Source organism: Schistocerca americana, unplaced genomic scaffold, assembly GCF_021461395.2.
Source record: "Schistocerca americana isolate TAMUIC-IGC-003095 unplaced genomic scaffold, iqSchAmer2.1 HiC_scaffold_73, whole genome shotgun sequence".
Classification (NCBI taxonomy): Eukaryota; Metazoa; Arthropoda; class Insecta; order Orthoptera; family Acrididae; genus Schistocerca; species Schistocerca americana.
Genome location: NW_025726489.1, coordinates 199,242 through 219,299, shown reverse-complemented (window position 1 = coordinate 219,299; position 20,058 = coordinate 199,242). Strand labels below are relative to the sequence as shown.

Sequence of the window (20,058 nt, the reverse complement as noted above, 5' to 3'; positions counted from 1 at the left end):
TTTACACTTAATCAGTATTATTTTAATCATTTCAGGGGTCTATTGAAATATTGGTTTTGGGGACTGATGATGGAAAGCTTTTCCACCCTTGAAGTTTTAAAAGTAGCCATAAAGTGGATGTGTCTCAGGAGTGAGCATTCAGATGTGCAGAACTGTATTTTTGTCCTCAACATAAACTGCCTCTCAAGTCACATGACCTCACCATTCTGCAGATTGCAAATAACATTGCAGAACTAGTACAGACACATTACACATGAAAGAACCAGGAATTTTGTGCATGGATTTCATAGCCAACAATTTTGCATTCAATTTCTGGGATGAGCTTCAGAAATAGCATTGGAGTGGTTAAGGAATGAGAGGATCAGGGAATTAGTGAAAAAGGAACCATTACAGCATAGGACAGAGAAATTAGGGCTCAGATGGTATTGGCATGTTAAGCAAACAGAGGAGAAGAGGATTCCCAGAAAGAAACACGGGGTGATGAGAAGGAAAAAAAAGCCAAGAGACAGATAGCTAAAAGGAATGAATGCTGGACCAAGGTGGAGACAGACAGATGATGAAGATCTGGAATGAACTTGGCTTAATGCAAAGAGCACTAGTAACAAGCATCATAGCTCAGATGTTGCTAGTTTTTAGCTATGGGAAAGCAAGGGATAGTCATCAATATTTTTTAGATTTTGAATGGTTTTACACAACTACTCTGACATTACTTCCAGAATGCCATTATTTCCATTGTTATCTATTTATGTTACTTTTATCTCTCGCGCTATACAGGGACTTAAAGACATCTTGGAATATTTTCCATTTGTTGTTTGTTAATATGCCATTTGCTATATTAACTGATGAAATGTGATCCAGTTATTCTTTGGTTTTCTTAATATTCTTTATGTTTTCAATAGTTTATCTTACCGCACTGTTGTTGTTGTGTCTAGACAAGACAGCCTAGACACAATGAGAGGAAGCCGAAAGGCACGCGCTAAGCTAAAGCAGGATGGCGTGAGGTCTGAAACAGGATACGTAATGAATGCTATAAAGAAAAGTACGTAGCTTCTGGAATACTTAACTTTAATCCATCCTTTTGGTACATCTGGAGACTGTGGCGATACAAGTGAGACTCTTTAGATACATGCAATGTTACTAATGACGCCTTGCTAGGTCGTAGCCATTGACTTAGCTGAAGGCTATTCTAACTATTGGCTCGGCTAATGAGCAATGCTTCGTCCATGTAGTCGCTAGCAAAGTCGTCCGTACAACTGGGGCGAGTGCTAGTCCGTATCTCGAGACCTGCCTTGTGGTGGCGCTCGGTCTGCGATCACACAGTGGCGACACGCGGGTCCGACATGTACTAATGGACCGCGGGCCGATTTAAAGCTACCACCTAGCAAGTGTGGTGTCCGGCGGTGACACCACAGTTGTTGTATCTGCTCAGATCCTCTCAAAGACATTCACGAATAGTTCTATTTAATTTAAGATTTATCATGTTACCATCATTCTTAGCTTGAAATTCTCACCCCCTCTTTAATAGCTGCTTTGTTCCATTCGAGATTTTCTTTTCTTTTGCACTATTCACACATGCAACATCTTTCGCTGTTTGCAGAATACCTTGTTAAATAATAATATTAAGACATTATTGAAGCTGAGCTTTCGAGAACACAGTCCTTAAATGACAACCAATAAAAAATTGTGAAAGAAAAATTGAAATTTAAAAAAATATTTAGTTTTATTTGCATAGTTTTACACCTTCAAAATATACTGCTGCATTTGGTGATTAGGAACAACTGGTAACACAGACATAAGAATTATCTTGTTTTCATCACAAAGAAAAAATTCTCTGTCTTTCTTCTTATCTTCGCTATGGTGCTCCAGGCACTCTTCACAACGCCATGAGCTGCAACAAAAAAGGCAGAGATATAGTGTGATTTTATGAAACACATGACATCAATAACACAATGTTATCAGTGGTATGGCTTTGCTTATTAATGTATGACCAGTGTCAAAATTCAAAAGACTGCCACTCTTGTGGTGGCAGACACAATCTAACTGTGATGCCATTCTCCCCCCCTCCTTGCTCCTTTTTTGGCTTACACAAGCACAAATATTTTAAAATCTCATTAATGGGATACTACAAATAACAGCTAAGAGATCATTTCACAGCTGTCCATGCAACAAATCAATAGTTAGACCTAAAAGGTCTGTTGTGTTACTTCTGGAAAGTACTGTGGCATTTCCACATGAGATGTTTAATTTGAATGTATTCAATTTTGATAGTTATTCAAAAATTTTGGCAGGCACAGGTTATCTGATTTTGTAGATAGTGAACCTAATTTTGAAATATGTTCTGTCAATTATTCATCCTTTTATTCTTTGAGTGATAAGCACGCACCACAAAGTGACAAAAATGAAGCATGAAATGTAGTTCCAGCTAGCAACACAACTGGTAAAAAGCTATTTCATTGTAGAAATCTTTTATACTGTGGATATGTATGACAACATTTGTATGGCGTGAGAATAATCTTTCAGATCTTTGTTTCTGTGATTTACAGTATATATTACTTTAACACTTGACATACCAGTTGCCATTTCTTTCCACAATCTACTTCTAGTAACTTTTTCCCAAAACAAAACAAAGACACAGAAAATGATTTTTGATATTGTACATATTTTTCAAACAATAAATAATTTTAAGTATGTGCATGTTAAACACACCCTCGTGTGTGAAGAGCACGCAAAGTATTATTTTTCCCTCCTCTAAAAAGCCTTATTGGAACATTCTTTCTGTGATTACTGTAATTCATAATGTGATCTCCAAATAACACAAAAATTAGAGAGTTTGTATTCTTAGCAGTTTAATGTAAATTCACAAAGTGCTTTTCACCAGACACTTAGAGATGTAAGGCAGTAAGAGACTCAATGAGGTACAAACTTCAAATGTCAAATACATTACAGTCTAGTTTATGAATGAAAATAATCAATGTTTGACAATACATGTTTTGATAGTTACAAAATATACTCTCTAAAGAAGTGGCAGGTGGCTCCTTTTCCTGGCAGAAGTTTAAAGGGAAAGGAAGAAGAATAAGAAAAAGGACTAATGAGGTTAAGCAAATGGTAGGGTTACGGAAAGGTCGCCCACAAAAAAATGTGTGTGAAATCTTATGGGACTTAACTGCTAAGGTCATCAGTCCCTAAGCTTACACACTACTTAACCTAAATTATCCTAAGGACGAACACAGACACCCGTGCCCGAGGGAGGGCTCGAACCTCCGCCGGGACCAGCCGCACAGTCCATGACTGCAGCGCCTTAGACTGCTCAGCTGGTCGCTCACAATATACAGTCAGGAGAGACTTACTAGACAGGGTGAAAAGGAAAGACATTTCTCATCAGTCTCAACCAGTCCCTGATCAACACGTACTTCACTTTCTGCTCCTATCCAATTCCTTTCCTCCTACCACACCATAATATAACTGATTCCTACATCTCTGTGCCTCCCACCCTTCTTACTTGAGCTACGTCTTTTCACTGACATCAAGACATAACACACAGGATATGCATCCAAGATGAAAGAGACACGGGACGCAACATGGCAGATCCATGCAGATGGCTGCAGATGAGTGTCACTGAGCTACATGGATCCCATAGTTGCTCCTGTCAGATCCAGCTGCTACCGAAAGCTGCAGACTACAAGCGGTATCACCAAAGTCAGTGTGGAGCCACTCAATGCTTGTGACTTCAGTACACATTTGTACAACAGTGACCACACAAGACAAGGGGAAGCATGATCATTTCAAAGAATGTGATGTGAGGAACAATTTGTTACAATGTTTGTAGCTACACAAAGTAAGTCAGTAGAATTAAGAAAAAGGTAATAGTCATATTTTACGAAAATAACAACTATCTAAGTGAACGAGCTAAACACAACAGAAGTGTCACTTGTAAGATCTTGTTGACACAATATTCCCATTTCTGCTTGTTAAGTCACATTCTGCCAGTAAAAGGCAAACTAACTGAAAATCAGTTTAACAAATCAGACAGGACAACTACACACAATAGCCATGGTGTGTATGACAGGAAATCTTCATACTCACTACACACTGTATTTACAATAATGCTTATTTATTTGATTATCTACATTACTAACCAACTAACCTGGTAGATGTATCATATACCCAGTTACTGGTTGCCTCTCTAATGGCCTACAGGGCAACAAAATTTTGATTTTTAAATTTCACATAAGTATTAAACAAATTTAAAAATTTAAAATTCTGTCACAATCCACTCATTAGGAGGTACAGTTCTGACTATATTTATCCAGTGTTTGAGTATGAGAGTGCTTAGTGACTTCTAACAAACTTTAGACATAATTTCAAACCTTTATGAGGCTTTTTCTCACTGACACACCTCACGAAATGATGAACAGAAAAAGATTTAGCGCTTACTACATTTTCACTATTCTCACGGTAAAACGCCAGCATCAGTCATGATGTTGTAATTTATTACTTCTTTACTACTGACACTATTAACAGGATATTTTGCAGACAGTACCCACAAATTTTATCACTGTAGGAGATATAGTTCAGGAGATAAGATGCCATGGATGTTTAGATGCTTGAAGAACTAGATTCTGCTTAACATGATGTGTCAGGCACAGCGTTTCAGTTTATTACTTCTTTAACTCTATTTGCAACACATTTTGCAGACTGTATCTATATACAGAGTGAGTCAGGAGGAAAGGTACATGCTTTGAGGGGTGACCGTACTTGTGATACTAAACAAAAAACTTCATATGGACGTATGCCCTATTTCGAATAGTTTCCAAGATAGAACACATTTAATACAACTTTTGCGTATTTTTCTTGAATAACTTCAAAACCGCACCCTCCAGCAAAAATGTGCCGCAGTACAAAATTAAACTACATTAAATTTCCTATAAAAAAGGTCCTATTTATTTTTTTCTCTAGAACTAACAGTTTGTACAAAGAGAATGCAAGAATGTTGAAAAAAATCACGTGACGCACATGCTCTGAGTCTTACGTAGCCTTTTCGTAGGCCAATTTGAGGTAGCTTCTCGACTAGATAGATAACAAGTGTCCCAAATCAAACTGTTTATCTCAATTTGCTCTACACTACTGTGGTACATTGTAAACAGTGACAATGTTTGATAGTACAGAAAACAAATAACAATGAATATTAAATATGTTCTATCTTGGAAACCATTTGGAATAGGGCATAAGTCCACAGGAAGTTTTTTATTCAGCATCACGTGTACTATCACGCCTCGAAGCATGTACCATTCCTCCTGACTCACCCTGTATATCTTGGCACATACTTACAAAATTGTATCACTGTATGAAATATAGTTTAGGAGAAGTCTTTAGAAACACTGAGATGCAGGAAAAACTAGCTTTTGCTTAAAATGGAAAGCAAATAACCCAGGCCACATTCATCCAGTGTTTCACAATGAGAGCACTTTGCAACTTCCATTACACTATAGAACAGGTCCGAAATTATTTTTGAACTCTGCATTGCTTACATGCTTAACATACGATATTTAACACATTAATTCATTTGAAAAGTAGTTACATGTCTGAAGCTGTTTTATACCTGGGAGATTGATTCTTTAAAGAATTAGGGGTTTAATGGTTTTGAGAGTAATTGAAATTATGTTCAGTTTATGAGACAACTGACTGCACTGGCAGACAGCACAGGTAACATCCCAATAAGAATGTTGGGCTGCTTTGTTATTAATAAATTTTAGGTACTACTCATAATATAGTTAAACTGTGCAATCCCACTACTAAGTTTTCAGTATTAACTGATCTTTACCTCCCTTGTGCTCACTAGGGAGTATACACGGCAGAAAAAATAAATAAACAAATCCCTGGATTTCCTGGTAAAAAATACTTTTTTCAGATAATAATACACCTTTTTACAGATGAAAATACACTATAACCACAGGTGAAGGTTCATTTTATTCATGTTAAGTGACAATATACTTTCCCTCAGCGCTTTAAAACTTATGAATCCTTTGAATGGTAAAAGTTTTATGTACTGACATAAAACTTCCCAGCACTTTAGACAACCCAGCAAAAAACAATGCATTCTGGAAAGATCTTTGATGCTTGGCAACATATACACTGCATATGTTCGTATTATGAAGCATAAATCAAATCCCACCAAATACAGCATGGTAGCTCCTGAAGCACTGAAATCGAGATTACACTGCATAAATCACTTTTGTCAGCCACTCATAGCTGATGTCACATAATGGATGAGAAGTGGATGCCATTTTTCAATCCAGAAACAAAGCGCCCGTCAGCTCAATGAAAGCACACAGATTCACCGCCACCAAAAAAATTTTGGGTAACCGCCAGTGCTGAAAAAATGATGGTGTCCATGTTCTGGGACAGCGAGGGCGTAATCCTTACCCATTGCGTTCCAAAGGGCACTATTGTAACAGGTGCATCCTACGAAAATGTTTTGAAGAACAAATTCCTTCCTGCACTGCAACAAAAACGTCCTGGAAGGGCTGCGTGTGTGCTGTTTCACCAAGACAACGCACCCGCACATCGAGCTAATGTTACGCAACAGTTTCTTCGTGATAACAACTTTGAAGTGATTCCTCATGCTCCCTACTCACCTGACCTGGCTCCTAGTGACTTTTGGCTTTTTCCAACAATGAAAGACACTCTCCGTGGCCGCACATTCACCAGCCGTGCTGCTATTGCCTCAGCGATTTTCCAGTGGTCAAAACAGACTCCTAAAGAAGCCTTCGTCGCTGCCATGGAATCATGGCGTCAGCCTTGTGGAAAATTTGTACGTCTGCAGGGCGATTACGTTGAGAAGTAACGCCAGTTTCATCGATTTCGGGTGAGTAGTTAATTAGAAAAAACAATCGGAGGCCTTAGAACTTGAATGCACCTCGTATGTGAGGCCTTTAGGTTAACTGATGACAGTATTCCTGGCAACTTTCAAAAATAAAATATTGGGAGATTCAGTTCCAAGAATTGGGAGGTACAAATGACCAAAAGGTGCAGCTAATTTTCAGAATAATCTCCAGAAAACTGATGAGAGTCTTTACTTATCACAAAGCTATAAAATGGCTATAAAAATGCAAATGAAAACACTAGAACTACCGAAACACTGATTCGTCAAATAAGGGAAAGGCAACCATTTACCTATAGCAGACTGAAGTGTGGTGCACAGAAACATGTAATAGAAAACAGTTTACCTACCATTTATTTCTGTTACTGCCACATTGACCATAAGTTTTAATCTTTTTTTAAACTGGTGTTAACTATTTTCTATTACGTATTTTCATTACTGTTATATGCAATGTTTATTCCATACCCCCTACCTGTTGGGTAACCCAGGCAATAAGTTTTCGTTATTGCACAGCTCTATCTTTTCGTTGTACTGCTATGTGGAAACGTTTTCCTGAAACAGGTGACTCGTATGGCCAGTGCAACTGATTGGAGAAGCAGTGTTCTGGAATCCCACTGACTGGAGTAGGACTGTTGTTGTTGTTGTTGTTGTTGTTGAGGTCTTCAGTCATGAGACTGGTTTGACGCAGCTCTCCAAGCTTCTTCATCTCCCAGTACGTACTGCAGCCTACATCCTTCTGAATCTGCTTAATGTATTCATCTCTTGGTCTCCCTCTACGATTTTTACCCTCCACGCTGCCCTCCAGTACTAAATTGGTGATCCTTTGATGCCTCAGAACATGTCCGACCAACCGATCTCTTCTTCTAGCCAAGTTGTGCCACAAACTCCTCTTCTCCCCAATCCTATTCAATATCTCCTCATTAGTTATGTGATCTACCCATCTAATCTTCAGCATTCTTCTGTAGCACCACATTTCAAAAGCTTCTATTCTCTTCTTGTCCAAACTGTTTATCGTCCATGTTTCACTTCCATACATGGCTACACTCCATACAAATACTTTCAGAAATGACTTCCTGACACTTAAATCTATACTCGATGTTAACAAATTTTTCCTCTTCAGAAATGCTTTCCTTGCCATAGCCAGTCTACATTTTATATCCTCTCTACTTCGACCATCATCAGTTATTTTGCTCCCCAAATAGCAAAACTCCTTTACTACTTTAAGTGTCTCATTTCCTAATCTAATTCCCTCAGCATCACCCGACTTAATTCGACTACATTCCATTATCCTCATTTTGCTTTTGTTGATGTCCATCTTATATCCTCCATTCAAGACACTGTCCATTCCGTTCAACTGCTCTTCCAAGTCTTTTGCTGTCTGACAGAATTACAATGTCATCGGCGAACCTCAAAGTTTCTATTTCTTCTCCATGAATTTTAATACCTACTCCAAACTTTTCTTTTGTTTCCTTTACTGCTTGCTCAATATACAGATTGAATAGTTGAAAGCATCAGGGAGAGGCTACAACCCTGTCTCACTCCCTTCCCAACCACTGCTTCCCTTTCATGCCCCTCGACTCTTATAACTGCCATCTGGTTTCTGTACAAATTGTAAACAGCCTTTTGCTCCCTGTATTTTACCCCTGTCAGCTTTAGAATTTGAAAGAGAGTATTCCAGTCAACATTGTCAAAAGCTTTCTCTAAGTCTACAAATGCTAGAAATGTAGGTTAGTCTAGCTTCTAAGATAAGTCGTAGGGTCAGTATTGCCTCATATGTTCCCATATTTCTACGGAATCCAAACTGATCTTCCCCGAGGTCGGCTTCTACCAGTTTTTCCATTTGCCTGTAAAGAATTTGCGTTAGTATTTTGCAGCTGTGACTTATTAAACTGATAGTTCGGTAATTTTCACATCTGTCAACACCCGCTTTCTTTGGGATTGGAATTATTATATTCTTCTTGAAGTCTGAGGGTATTTCACCTGTCACATACATCTTGCTCACCAGATGGTAGAGTTTTGTCAGGACTGGCTCTCCCAAGGCCGTCAGTAGTTCTAATGGAATGCTGTCTACTTCCGGGGCCTTGTTTCGACTCAGGTCTTTCAGTGCTCTGTCTAACTCTTCACGCAGTATCGTATCTCCCATTTCATCTTCATCTACATCCTCTTCCATTTCCATAATATTGTCCTCAAGTACATCGCCCTTGTATAGTCCCTCTATATACTACTTCCACCTTTCTGCTTTCCCTTCTTTGCTTAGAACTGGGTTTCCATCTGAGCTCTTGGTATTCATACAAGTGGTTCTCTTTTCTCCAAAGGTCTCTTTAATTTTCCTGTAGGCAGTATCTATCTTACCCCCAGTGAGATAAGACTCTACATCTTTACATTTGTCCTCTAGCCATGCCTGCTTAGCCATTTTGCACTTCCTGTCAATCTCATTTTTGAGATGTTTATATTCCTTTTTGCCTGCTTCATTTACTGCATTTTTGTATTTTCTCCTTTCATCAATTAAATTCAATATTTCTTCTGTTACCCAAGGGTTTCTACTAGCCCTCATCGTTTTACCTATTTGATCCTCTGCTGCCTTCACTATTTCATCCCTGAAAGCTACCCATTCTTCTTCTACTGTATTTCCTTCCCCCATTCCTGTTAATTGTTCCCTTATGCTCTCCCTGAAACCCTGTACAACCTCTGGTTTAGTCAGTTTATCCAGGTCCCATCTCCTTAAATGCCCACCTTTTTGCAGTTTCTTCAGTTTTAATCTACAGGTCATAACCAATAGGTTGTGGTCAGAGTCCACACCTGCCCCTGGAAATGTCTTACAATTTAAAACCTGGATCCTAAATCTCTGTCTTACCATTATATGATCTATCTGAAACCTGTCAGTATCTCCAGGCTTCTTCCATGTATACAACCTTCTTTTATGATTCTTGAACCAAGTGTTAGCTATGATTAAGTTATGCTCTGTGCAAAATTCTACAAGCTGGCTTCCTCTTTCATTTCTTCCCCGCAATCCATATTCACCTACTACGTTTCCTTCTCTCCCTTTTCCTACTATCGAACTCCAGTCACCCATGACTATTAAATTTTCGTCTCCCTTCACAATCTGAATAATTTCTTTTATCTCATCATACATTTCTTCAATTTCTTCGTCATCTGCAGAGCTAGTTGGCATATAGACTTGTACTACTGTGGTAAGCGTGGGATTCGTGTCTATCTTGGCCACAATAATGCGTTCACTATGTTGTTTGTAGTAGCTTACCCGAACTCCTATTTTTTTATTCATTATTAAACCTACTCCTGCATTACCCCTATTTGATTTTGTATTTACAACCCTGTATTTACCTGACCAAAAGTCCTGTTCCTCCTGCTACCGAACTTCGCCAATTCCCACTATATCTAACTTTAACCAATCCATTTCCCTTTTTAAATTTTCTAATCTACCTGCCCCATTAAGGGATCTGACATTCCACGCTCCGATCCGTAGGATGCCAGTTTTCTTTCTCCTGATAATGATGCCCTCTTGAGTAGTCCCCGCCTGGAGATCCGAATGGGGGACTATTTTACCTCCGGAATATTTTACCCAAGAGGACACCATCATCATTTATCCATACAGTAAAGCTGCATGCCCTCGGGAAAAATTACGGCCATAGTTTCCCCTTGCTTTCAGCTGTTCGCAGTACCAGCACAGCAAGGCCGTTTTGGTTAGTGTTACAAGGCCAGATCAGTCAATCATCCAGACTGTTGCCCCTGCAACTACTGAAAAGGCTGCTGCCCCTCTTCAGGAACCATACGTTTGTCTGGCATCTCAACAGATACCCCTCCGTTGTGGTTGCACCTACGGTACGGCTATCTGTATCGCTGAGGCACGCAAGCCTACCCACCAACGGCAAGGTCTATGGTTCATGGAGGGAAGGACTATCTTCAGAGATTAATACCTCCATATTTAAACTGGATGAAGGTGGGACACAGCTGGTATAGTTTTTATTAAAAATGAAATTCCTGCAGCTGTACTTAACATTTTTTATTTACTTCGCTACTAGTTTCGGCATTGCGTCAATGCCATTTTCAGGCCCGTGCACTTTGCTGCAATCAGTTATGTGTGGCTGATTTCAGCAAAGTGTACGGGCCTGAAGAGGACATTGACGCAATGCCGAAACTAGTAGCGAAGTAAATAAAAAATCTTAAGTACAGCTGGAGGAATTTCATTTTTAATAATTAAAAAAATCTTCAGATATGACTTTGCTTTAAATTGAGCCCCAATGAGCAGTGAAGACGTGTTTGGAAACGCACCTGAAAACAGTGGGATACCAACCAGACTGTCAGCCTCCATATGGCCTGAGAACTGGGAGTGATAATCTGGGGTGCTATCTCTTTTCATAGCAGGACCCCTTTGGTTGTCATCTACAGCACTCTTACAGTATAGACATACGTTGACGATTTTCTACGCCCTGTTTGTTGCCCTTCATGGCAAGCCATTGTGGGCTTACATTTCAACAAAAAAATGCATGTCTGCTCACGGTGAGAGTTTCTACTGCTTGTCTTTGTGTTTACCAAACGCTACCTTGACCAGCAACTTTGCCTTATCTCTCCCTGACTGAGAACACTTTGAGCCTTACGGATAGGGTCCTTCAACCAGCTCGGGATTTTGATGATCTAACAAGCCAATTGGACAGACTTTGGTACGATATCAGTCAGAAGGACATCTAAGAATTCTATCAAATAATGTCATGCTGAATAACTGCTCATTGTTGACTTGGTAACTTTGTGACACTCTTTCTCTTGAATAAATCATCCAATTTTTCTGAAACTGTAATAATTTGTTTTGTCTGTACATGTACATCACATCTACTGATTTCCATCCCATTTGAATAATTCCTCCATGGTGCATAATTTGTTTGTCTTGGAGTGTATCGATAAATCAGTGTTCAAGGGAGGAAGATTAGGATTTAATCTGTTCATATTTGTCACACATTTTGTGAGCTCAGTAACTCTGACTATTAAGTCTAGGACAGGAAGTGCTTACACAAATTTATACATTGTCTACACTGGTTTTGACATTTCAATTTTTTTTATTAACAGCCCAATTAAATTACATTAAGTTAACAAATTAAACAAACAGCTAACTACATTACATAAATAAAAATGACACTATAATGTATGGTGTTTAGTTAAAAGTTTTTTAATTTGTTAATGTTATGCTGACAAGATGTTATTGTACACTGTTTCTAGTTCTATAGGGCTACTGATAATAACTGAAAAGTCGAAATGGTACAGCCAATAAATAAAACTGTATGAGTTCTGTCTGACCTACACTTAATAGTCAAATTAGAGTTTCATGTTTCCATGTAAAGGAGGTAATTAGAGCTGGACAACTGCTTGGATTGGTGGAAAGGGGCTGAGGAAGAAGGAATTAGCCATGTTCTTTCAGGGGATCCATCCCAGCTTTACACTGAAAAGATTTACAGGAATTACATGAAACCCAAATCTGGACGGCCAGAGGTTTGACTACTGTCTTCCCGTAGATGAGCTGGAGCCCCAGCCCTGCTCCACTTCATTCATTCGAAGCAGTTTTGTGGAGGTCCACTGATGCAGAACTACATGAATATTATGCAAACATAAACACTGCTGTAGGCTTGAACATTTCGAAAATTCTATAGTACTGGTAGTACTTACTAAATCATCTTCATCTTCAAAGCCATCATCTTCACTCTTTATGGACTCTCTAACATCTGCACTGAAAAAGTCATTCGCTTCTTTTTCACTCACAGAACTTCTCACGGACTCGGAGGATGATATGAGACCAAGTTTTGCTGTGGAAAACATTAAGTCTGTAGTTACTGGGAACACTGCTGCATCTCAACATAAATTTAATTTAATTATATAACATGGAAAATTCAGTTCAGAGAATTACTGAATTCATAGAGCCACAGAAACTTTACCTCTTGGAGGTACAATTGCCTGTACTGCAGGCAGGAATGGATAAAAATAGATCACAGCACTTCTAGCTTCCGGAACTGTAGGTTCAGGGTCAGGAAAAGGAATTGGTTGAAGGCTGGGAGGTGGGTGGTGGTGGTGGTGGTGGTGGTGGTGGTGGTGGTGGTGGTGGGTGGGGGGGGGGGGGGGCAGAGCGATGTGCCCCTCATAAAAACCAGGCTTAGAGCGACCATCTTGCTTGAGGAGGAGTAGAGGGAAAGATGAAGAAACTGATCACACATGTGGGTGTTCCACTCTATGACACTGGTACAATAAGTAGCTACATTTGAAGACAGATGTTGTCACTCACACAAGTCAGTGTTACTTATGAGTGCTGCCATCTGTCAGTCGACATTAAAACAAATCTGACATCAACAGATAGATTACTATGTACATGGCAGACAAAAAATGGTTCAAATGGCTCTGAGCACTATGGGACTTAACATCTGAGGTCATCAGTCCCCTAGAACTTAGAACTAATTAAACCTAACTAACCTAAGGACATCACACACATCCATGCCCGAGGCAGGATTCGAACCTGTGACCGTACCGGTCGCGCGGTTCCAGACTGAGGCGCCTAGAACCGCTCGGTCACTCCAGCCGGCTACATGGCAGACACTTCAGTATATTCTGCTGAGGAGTTATCACTGACAACTGGCGTACTTCGTGCTCATAGAATTTGATGATAAATGCCTGCACATCAGTTTCCTAAAGGAGTTTGACACACCTGTCAAAAAGGACCAGAAAATTTTGACTTTGAAGATTTTGGAGTACTGTTAAGTCTTATTGCATAAAACATTTCAGCTCTTTTAACAACACTGTCTGTATGACGAAGCATTGTATTTTCTAATCGTGAAGCCAGGTCTGATTTGATTCTTGCTAGTGGCAACACTTTTTCTTTACGTTTATTTGACTTCAATATTTATTATCAAACTGGCACTTGATCAACAAATGTTGAATCACAAGAAATATATTTGGAATTTCAAATACTATTATACTTCAGGTGCACACTTTATTAGTGACATGTGAAAATTTGTGCTGGACTGGTTCTCAAACCCGGATTTCCTGCTTTACACAAGCAGTCGCCTTAACCACTTTGGCCATCCAAGCGTGCCTCCCACACTGGCTCAAACCTCTATATGTCACCGTTTGTCCGCATCCCGCATTTGCACAGTTGCAGTGATTCCTGCACAGGGAGAGATTTATTCATTATTGTCGTGGACTATCTAGGTATACAAAACTATTTCGCAGTGTCTGTGTTTTACGAGTACTACGCAATTTTCTTCAGACATGCATGCATATCTGAAGGAACAGACACTGCTACAAATCTATAGCTGTGTGAAGGAGAAGAAATGTATTTGCAACAGCATAGTACAGTATATCTTAAAACACAGGCAATCTAAGTAAATGTTGAATCATTTTTCTGGAGGATATGATAGACCAACATTGTTTCTGCTTCTTTGTTTTCATCTGTAGTTTCCTTTGGCCCACACTGATTTCATTCTTTGTGAATGTTGCTCCTTCTGTTCTAGTGTCGAGTTTCTTCCAGTTCAGTAGTTTCGTTGTGATGAGCGATGGTGAGTAAATAAGACAGCAATTTCTAAGCATCTGTCAATACAGTGCTGTAGAGACATAAGTATAAAATATGTATGCTGTGTCAGTCTGTGGTTATATAATGAAAGTGTTTGTATTATTTTGCTGTATGATGAATCTGAAAGCACGAATTATACTTTTTAATTATATTTAAAAGACACCTCGATTCACTGTATTCGTAAAGCAGTAGAGTTTTTACGAGTTCCTCTCACTCACCAAGTATTGGAAGTGAGACTTTGCTCCAAGACCAACAACAGATACCAACCATTTCTCCCTTCCATTTCAATGCTTTATAGTGCCTACAGTTTTCCACTCAAACCCTTAAAATGACGACTTTATGATTAACATAATCAACTAATAGATCATAATCAAATGCAGCCTCACCAAAAGCCCCCTCCCCCCCATGTTCCACATGTACAGGTATGTCTCTCTGCTTGCTGTACAACCTTTAAATGATGCCATCATCATGAGTTTTCAAGCACCCCAGAACCTGTAAGAGACGGGCGACACTCAGCTTCCAAAATGCAGCATACTTGTGACTGTCCTTCTGTCTCTGTAACTCTTAAGGCTGCCTGACATTCTGCAGCCAAGTTCCAGTGGATCTGAGATTGCTCTAAGGTTTGTTGGGATGAGTAACTTTTGCAACCCAAACTCTCATAGAACTATGCCTTAAATCAGACTTCATTTATGAGGTTATCATAACAGTTCAAAACATGGTTCTCAGGCTTTCTGTCTTGTTTTGTTGCTGAATCTACACAAAAACTCTACAGCCATGCCAAGTGGTGTAACAACTCAATATCATAAACCACGTTTTTAATAACATCATATTTGCACTGCCACAGAATAATGTATAAAATATAAACACTAAGAGTCATCGACCACTGCACCAGTGTTGTCTGCATCCTACTCGCATTATGAGGCATTGAGAGCACAAGCGGACTAACCCAACTTTTTGTGGATTTGAGGTACTGACATGATGTGATAACAGTATACAATTATTATGCAGTGCCTTTTGATCTGTTTGTTTATCTGAAGGTTTGTCTCAGTTAGCAATGTACACATTGCTGCTGCACTCAACTGCCGATAGATACCATCGAGAGCAAGAGTGGACTTGCGTCATAGTCCTTTTTTGCTCTGTGCTGTCCGTCCACCGTCACTGCACATGACGACGGGGAACGAAGGACTTGTGCATTAAGCGTGGAACAATGTACTGAACCAGTGACCATGTGGAAATGTACGTCAGTTGTTCAGCCTGGAAGCCCCTGCGAAAAGCATAGAGGAGCAACTGCAAGGTTAGTTGTTGTGTTCCTTCCTTTTGTTTGCAGATAACATTGTCGAATGTACACTGACGTGTTCACATTCAAAGACGTCGAGAGGTATATCAAACGGTGGCTTTGTTCACAAAAATGCAAGTTTTTTTCATATGAAAACACATTTAAATACAAACAATACTTTATTTATTGCTACATTGTGAAATTGAGTAACGATCACTTTTAATGTTATGGGTACAACAACGTTTTACCGCCCGCCGAGTCGTGTTGTGCAATTGCTTCGCCTGTGCATACCAATGCCTCCTTTGACCATTACTGTCATGAAGTTAATATTACGTTGAGGGATGTACATTTTTATTACAGAGATGCTTGCGACTGATGGAGAAGCGCCAGGAGAAGCGAGAGCGAGCATGGCTGCAGCAACAACTTTTCCAGAGGATGTGCCAGAGACAAACTACGATGCCATGATATAGAGCCGAGGAAATAAGCACCTTAGAAACAAAGATAAATTGCTTCGTAATGTTAGGAAGGAACGGAAAACTTTAGGTCAAGAGTGTGCCAACCATAAGGGTAACCTTGTACCTCAAAAGGAATTGCGGACAATCAGCGCGTGTTCGTGCCCGTACGAGTGCCACAAAAACATCAACGAAGAACGGCAGGAACAAGTGTTCAATGAATTTTATAATTTAGGCAGCTATGATCTGCAGTCGGCTTTCCTGTTTACCATGATTAAAGTTGTTGATAAAGCACGGTCTTTAAGTAGGTCAGCAACATTCATGCAGGGAGAAGACAAAATTTTATTACTTGCTCAATTCAAATGGGTCTAAAACTACAGAGTGCAAAAGATTCTTTCAGAGTACTTTAGCTGCATCTGCTGGAAGAATCGATAGGGGGGAAAGCAACCCCTCTGCGTGATGGTAGAGGTAAAGGTGAACCCGGTAATAAAACATCTCCCCACAAAGTTGATGTAGTAAAATGTTTCATAGGAAAATTTCCGACTTATGAAAGTCATTATGCGTACCATAACAATAACACTAGAAAGTATTTGGGACCAGATTTAAATTTAACAATCATATATTCACTGTACTGTGCAGAGGAGCAAATACCCATTTCTCATTTTATTTTTTGCAAATTTTTTTACGAAAACTGAAATTTGTCATTTCATCCACCAGTGTCCGACTCTTGTCAAACATGCAATGCTTTGCAGGTAAAAATGACAGCTGCCAATAATGATAAGGAGAGAACGAATTTAATTGCAGAATGTGAATTCCATCAGCAAAAAGAAGAATATGCACGGGCAGGTTTACAGAGAGATACTTTGCTTCACAGATAAGATAGTAACGTTACAATGATAACATTTGATTTGATGAAAACTTTGCCTACACCAGTCATCTCAACTGGAGCTGCTATTACAAATGTCAGTTGTGAACAAATTGCTTTGGCATTCACAATATGCACAGTGATGATGCGTACATGTTTCTGTGGAATGAATCCATTGCATCAAGAGGGGCACAAGAAATTGGTTTTTGTTTGCTGTATTTCATACGCAATTTTGTCAGGACTGAAAAACTAAATGTTGTATCCGTAATTGGAGAAACAACAAATAACGAATGGCGTGAGTTACAAATTCTGTTTATTGCCAACAGTTCCACAATACTAACACAACTTGGTGCTTGATCAAGAGCAGTGACTGGGCTGCAGAGTCCAAGTCCGGTATGCTAAACATTCGTAGCACAATGTAGCGTCGTTCCTGGGTGCGACGTCGACGTAACAAGAAGGCAGCCCGACACGAGACTGCCAGGCGTGGCGGCTATATAGGGCGAGTGGCGGAGGAATATGCCCGCCGTAACCGAGTCCGCTTGTCGTGTCCTGTTACGATTGGCGGCGCGGCCTCACGTGACTATGTCTCGGGAGGACGCCGGCCGAGGTTGCCATGACAGTGCGGAGACACTCAGTGTGTGAGGCCTGCGCCTGTGCTATACAGCTGTGCAGAGCTGCGCAGAAGAGGGGCGTGCCGGCCGTTGGCTGTATGACGTAAAGACCGTGGCCACGCAGCTGCAGGTGCCGCGGTGTGGGCATTGACTATACCACACTAAATATGTACTCTGATCAGTGTGGAGGCCAGAATAGAAACGTAAAAGTTGTTGTACTGTGACAATACATTTTAAGCAGCTCAGAGTTTTCTGTGAAGGAAATAGACCATAAATTTTTAGTTAGCGGACAATCATACCTGCCCTGTGATCAAGATTTTGGCTCGGTTCAAAAGTGAAAAATGTATTTTCCTAATATTTACCTTCCTGAACACTGGAATGATGTGGTAGTGAGAGCCAAAAAAAAGAAAATCAATATGAATGCGGAATGTTTCTTTTCAACAAAACAACCTGAAAGAAATATCAAGAATCGAAAAATGTCTTCTGGCGATAGTAAAGTACAATGGTTGAACATACAGTGGCTGCAGCATCCAACAGATTCAAAATATGGTATAAATACTCGAACCAAAGCCAAGATCCATTTCAGGAAATTGATGTTGCCAAACGAACATCCACATGCATCAGCACTCTCAAACTGCTTTATTCTAATGGACACATAATTACAGAGGCAAAAAAGAAGGATCTGTTCAGTTTGCTTCCGTATGTACCCCCATTTCATCATGATTTCTACAAAAATTTAAAAGTGTCTTCAATTGCTGTAAAAACATTCCCTGTGGATGATTTTGAAATGCAACATAGTGCTTAAAATTATAGAAACCAATGTAAAATATTACATGTAATCCGTACAGTGCATAATAATAATGTATACTATTGTCACATGCAATCTATGATGGACTTTGTGCAATGAACAGCATGAATAATCAGCGTACTAACGGACCTATCATTGAGAATGTTCAACTACTCAGAGCAAAAGTGGACTAAGCCACAACAAAACTGCTAATATTCTACTATATAATTAACATTTGTAATGTATCTATGTCAGAATATTGTTCAATAAAACCCCAGTTACATCATATGTATGTTAAAAGGCTGCAATGCATCACAGAAAAACATTCTTTGTGAGTCATTATTATTAGGCCTGTTTCCTCCATACTGACTTCCCCAGGGTTAGTCTACTTGTGCTCTCAGTACCTCATATACCACATTGAAAAATGTTAATAGTACTCAAAAAGATACAACTTTCTACAGTAGCCTATGGTCTTCTTAGCATTCAACTTCCTCCTATAAACAAACAAATAAAAAGTTGAAGATTAACGTACCCCACTGACCTCAAATTCTGGACACAACAAAAAATCTACAACCCTAACTCTGCAGTTTAACAGATAGTTAACTCCAAGAATATACCAGAAGCCTGTACAAACTTTCCCAACTACTAAATCATACCCTCAAGGAATTTTATAGTTTTGAAACCACATTTTCAATTCAAAAATACTGAAGTGTTAACAGCCCTCAACAGAGATAAAAAAATTCCGAGAGAAGCTAGATTTGCCTTCTTCGACACTGTTAACCTACTCACGAAAGTACCTACGAAACAGACAACTGAAATTATTAGAATAAAACCTTATCAAACACAAAAAAACTAAACATACTGGGATTTCAGAGTTGATCAATCTATCTGAACTTGTACTGTTCCACAAATACTTCTCATTTAATGATAAAAGCTACCAACATAAAGAAGGCTTAGTTATGGGTAACAAAATGTCAAACTCCCTTGTTGACATATTCAACGACGACTTAGAAAATAATTTTTTTGAGGGGAAAAATAAACTTGCTGAAAAAATTGTTTATTACAGGAGATATGTGGATTACACTATACTCCTAACTGATGGCACAAAAGATGAACTTATGAACTTCTTGCATTATTCAGTTCACTTCATAATAAAACAAAGTTCACAACAGAACACAAAAGAAACTAATCCATAAACTTCATAGACTTCACAATCGTTGACGAATAACAAGAACATAGTTTTTACACTTACAGGAAACCATCCTATGCTGATATCGCAATACATGAGTCATCACACCATCCAAATATACATGTCTGCTGGATTTAGATCCATGATGAACAGGGCACACACATTATTCTTAAAATTCACAGCACTAACACAAGAAATAGATACCATCAACACAACAGCAATAAATAATCCGTATTCAGTAAAATCAGTTAACAAACTTTCCAACAAAATACAGGCCAACATCAGTAATAGAAGCACTACAGGAAAAACAACTGACAAAACAGAAATCTTTACAAGCATTCCCTAAATAGGCACAACATCACAAAAAATTGCTAACTTGTAAAGAGACACCAATACAAAAATACCTTTCTCCAGAAACAACAAACTTGGACAAC

The 20,058-nt window shown here is 39.2% G+C and overlaps 1 protein-coding gene across 1 annotated transcript in view; it reads right to left on the bottom strand.

Annotated features, from left to right (window-relative positions):
* Positions 1 to 1,695: 1,695 nt before the first annotated feature.
* Positions 1,696 to 20,058, bottom strand: part of LOC124589805 (X-ray repair cross-complementing protein 5-like) — a 138,936-nt gene continuing 120,573 nt past the window's right edge. Inside the window, exons 13-14 of the mRNA XM_047131592.1 lie at positions 12,554 to 12,690; positions 1,696 to 1,888 (exon numbers count right to left, since the gene is read on the bottom strand). Coding sequence (XP_046987548.1) covers positions 1,874 to 1,888; positions 12,554 to 12,690 — 152 coding nt within the window. The 3' untranslated portion in view covers positions 1,696 to 1,873. The remainder of the gene's footprint in view (positions 1,889 to 12,553; positions 12,691 to 20,058) is intronic.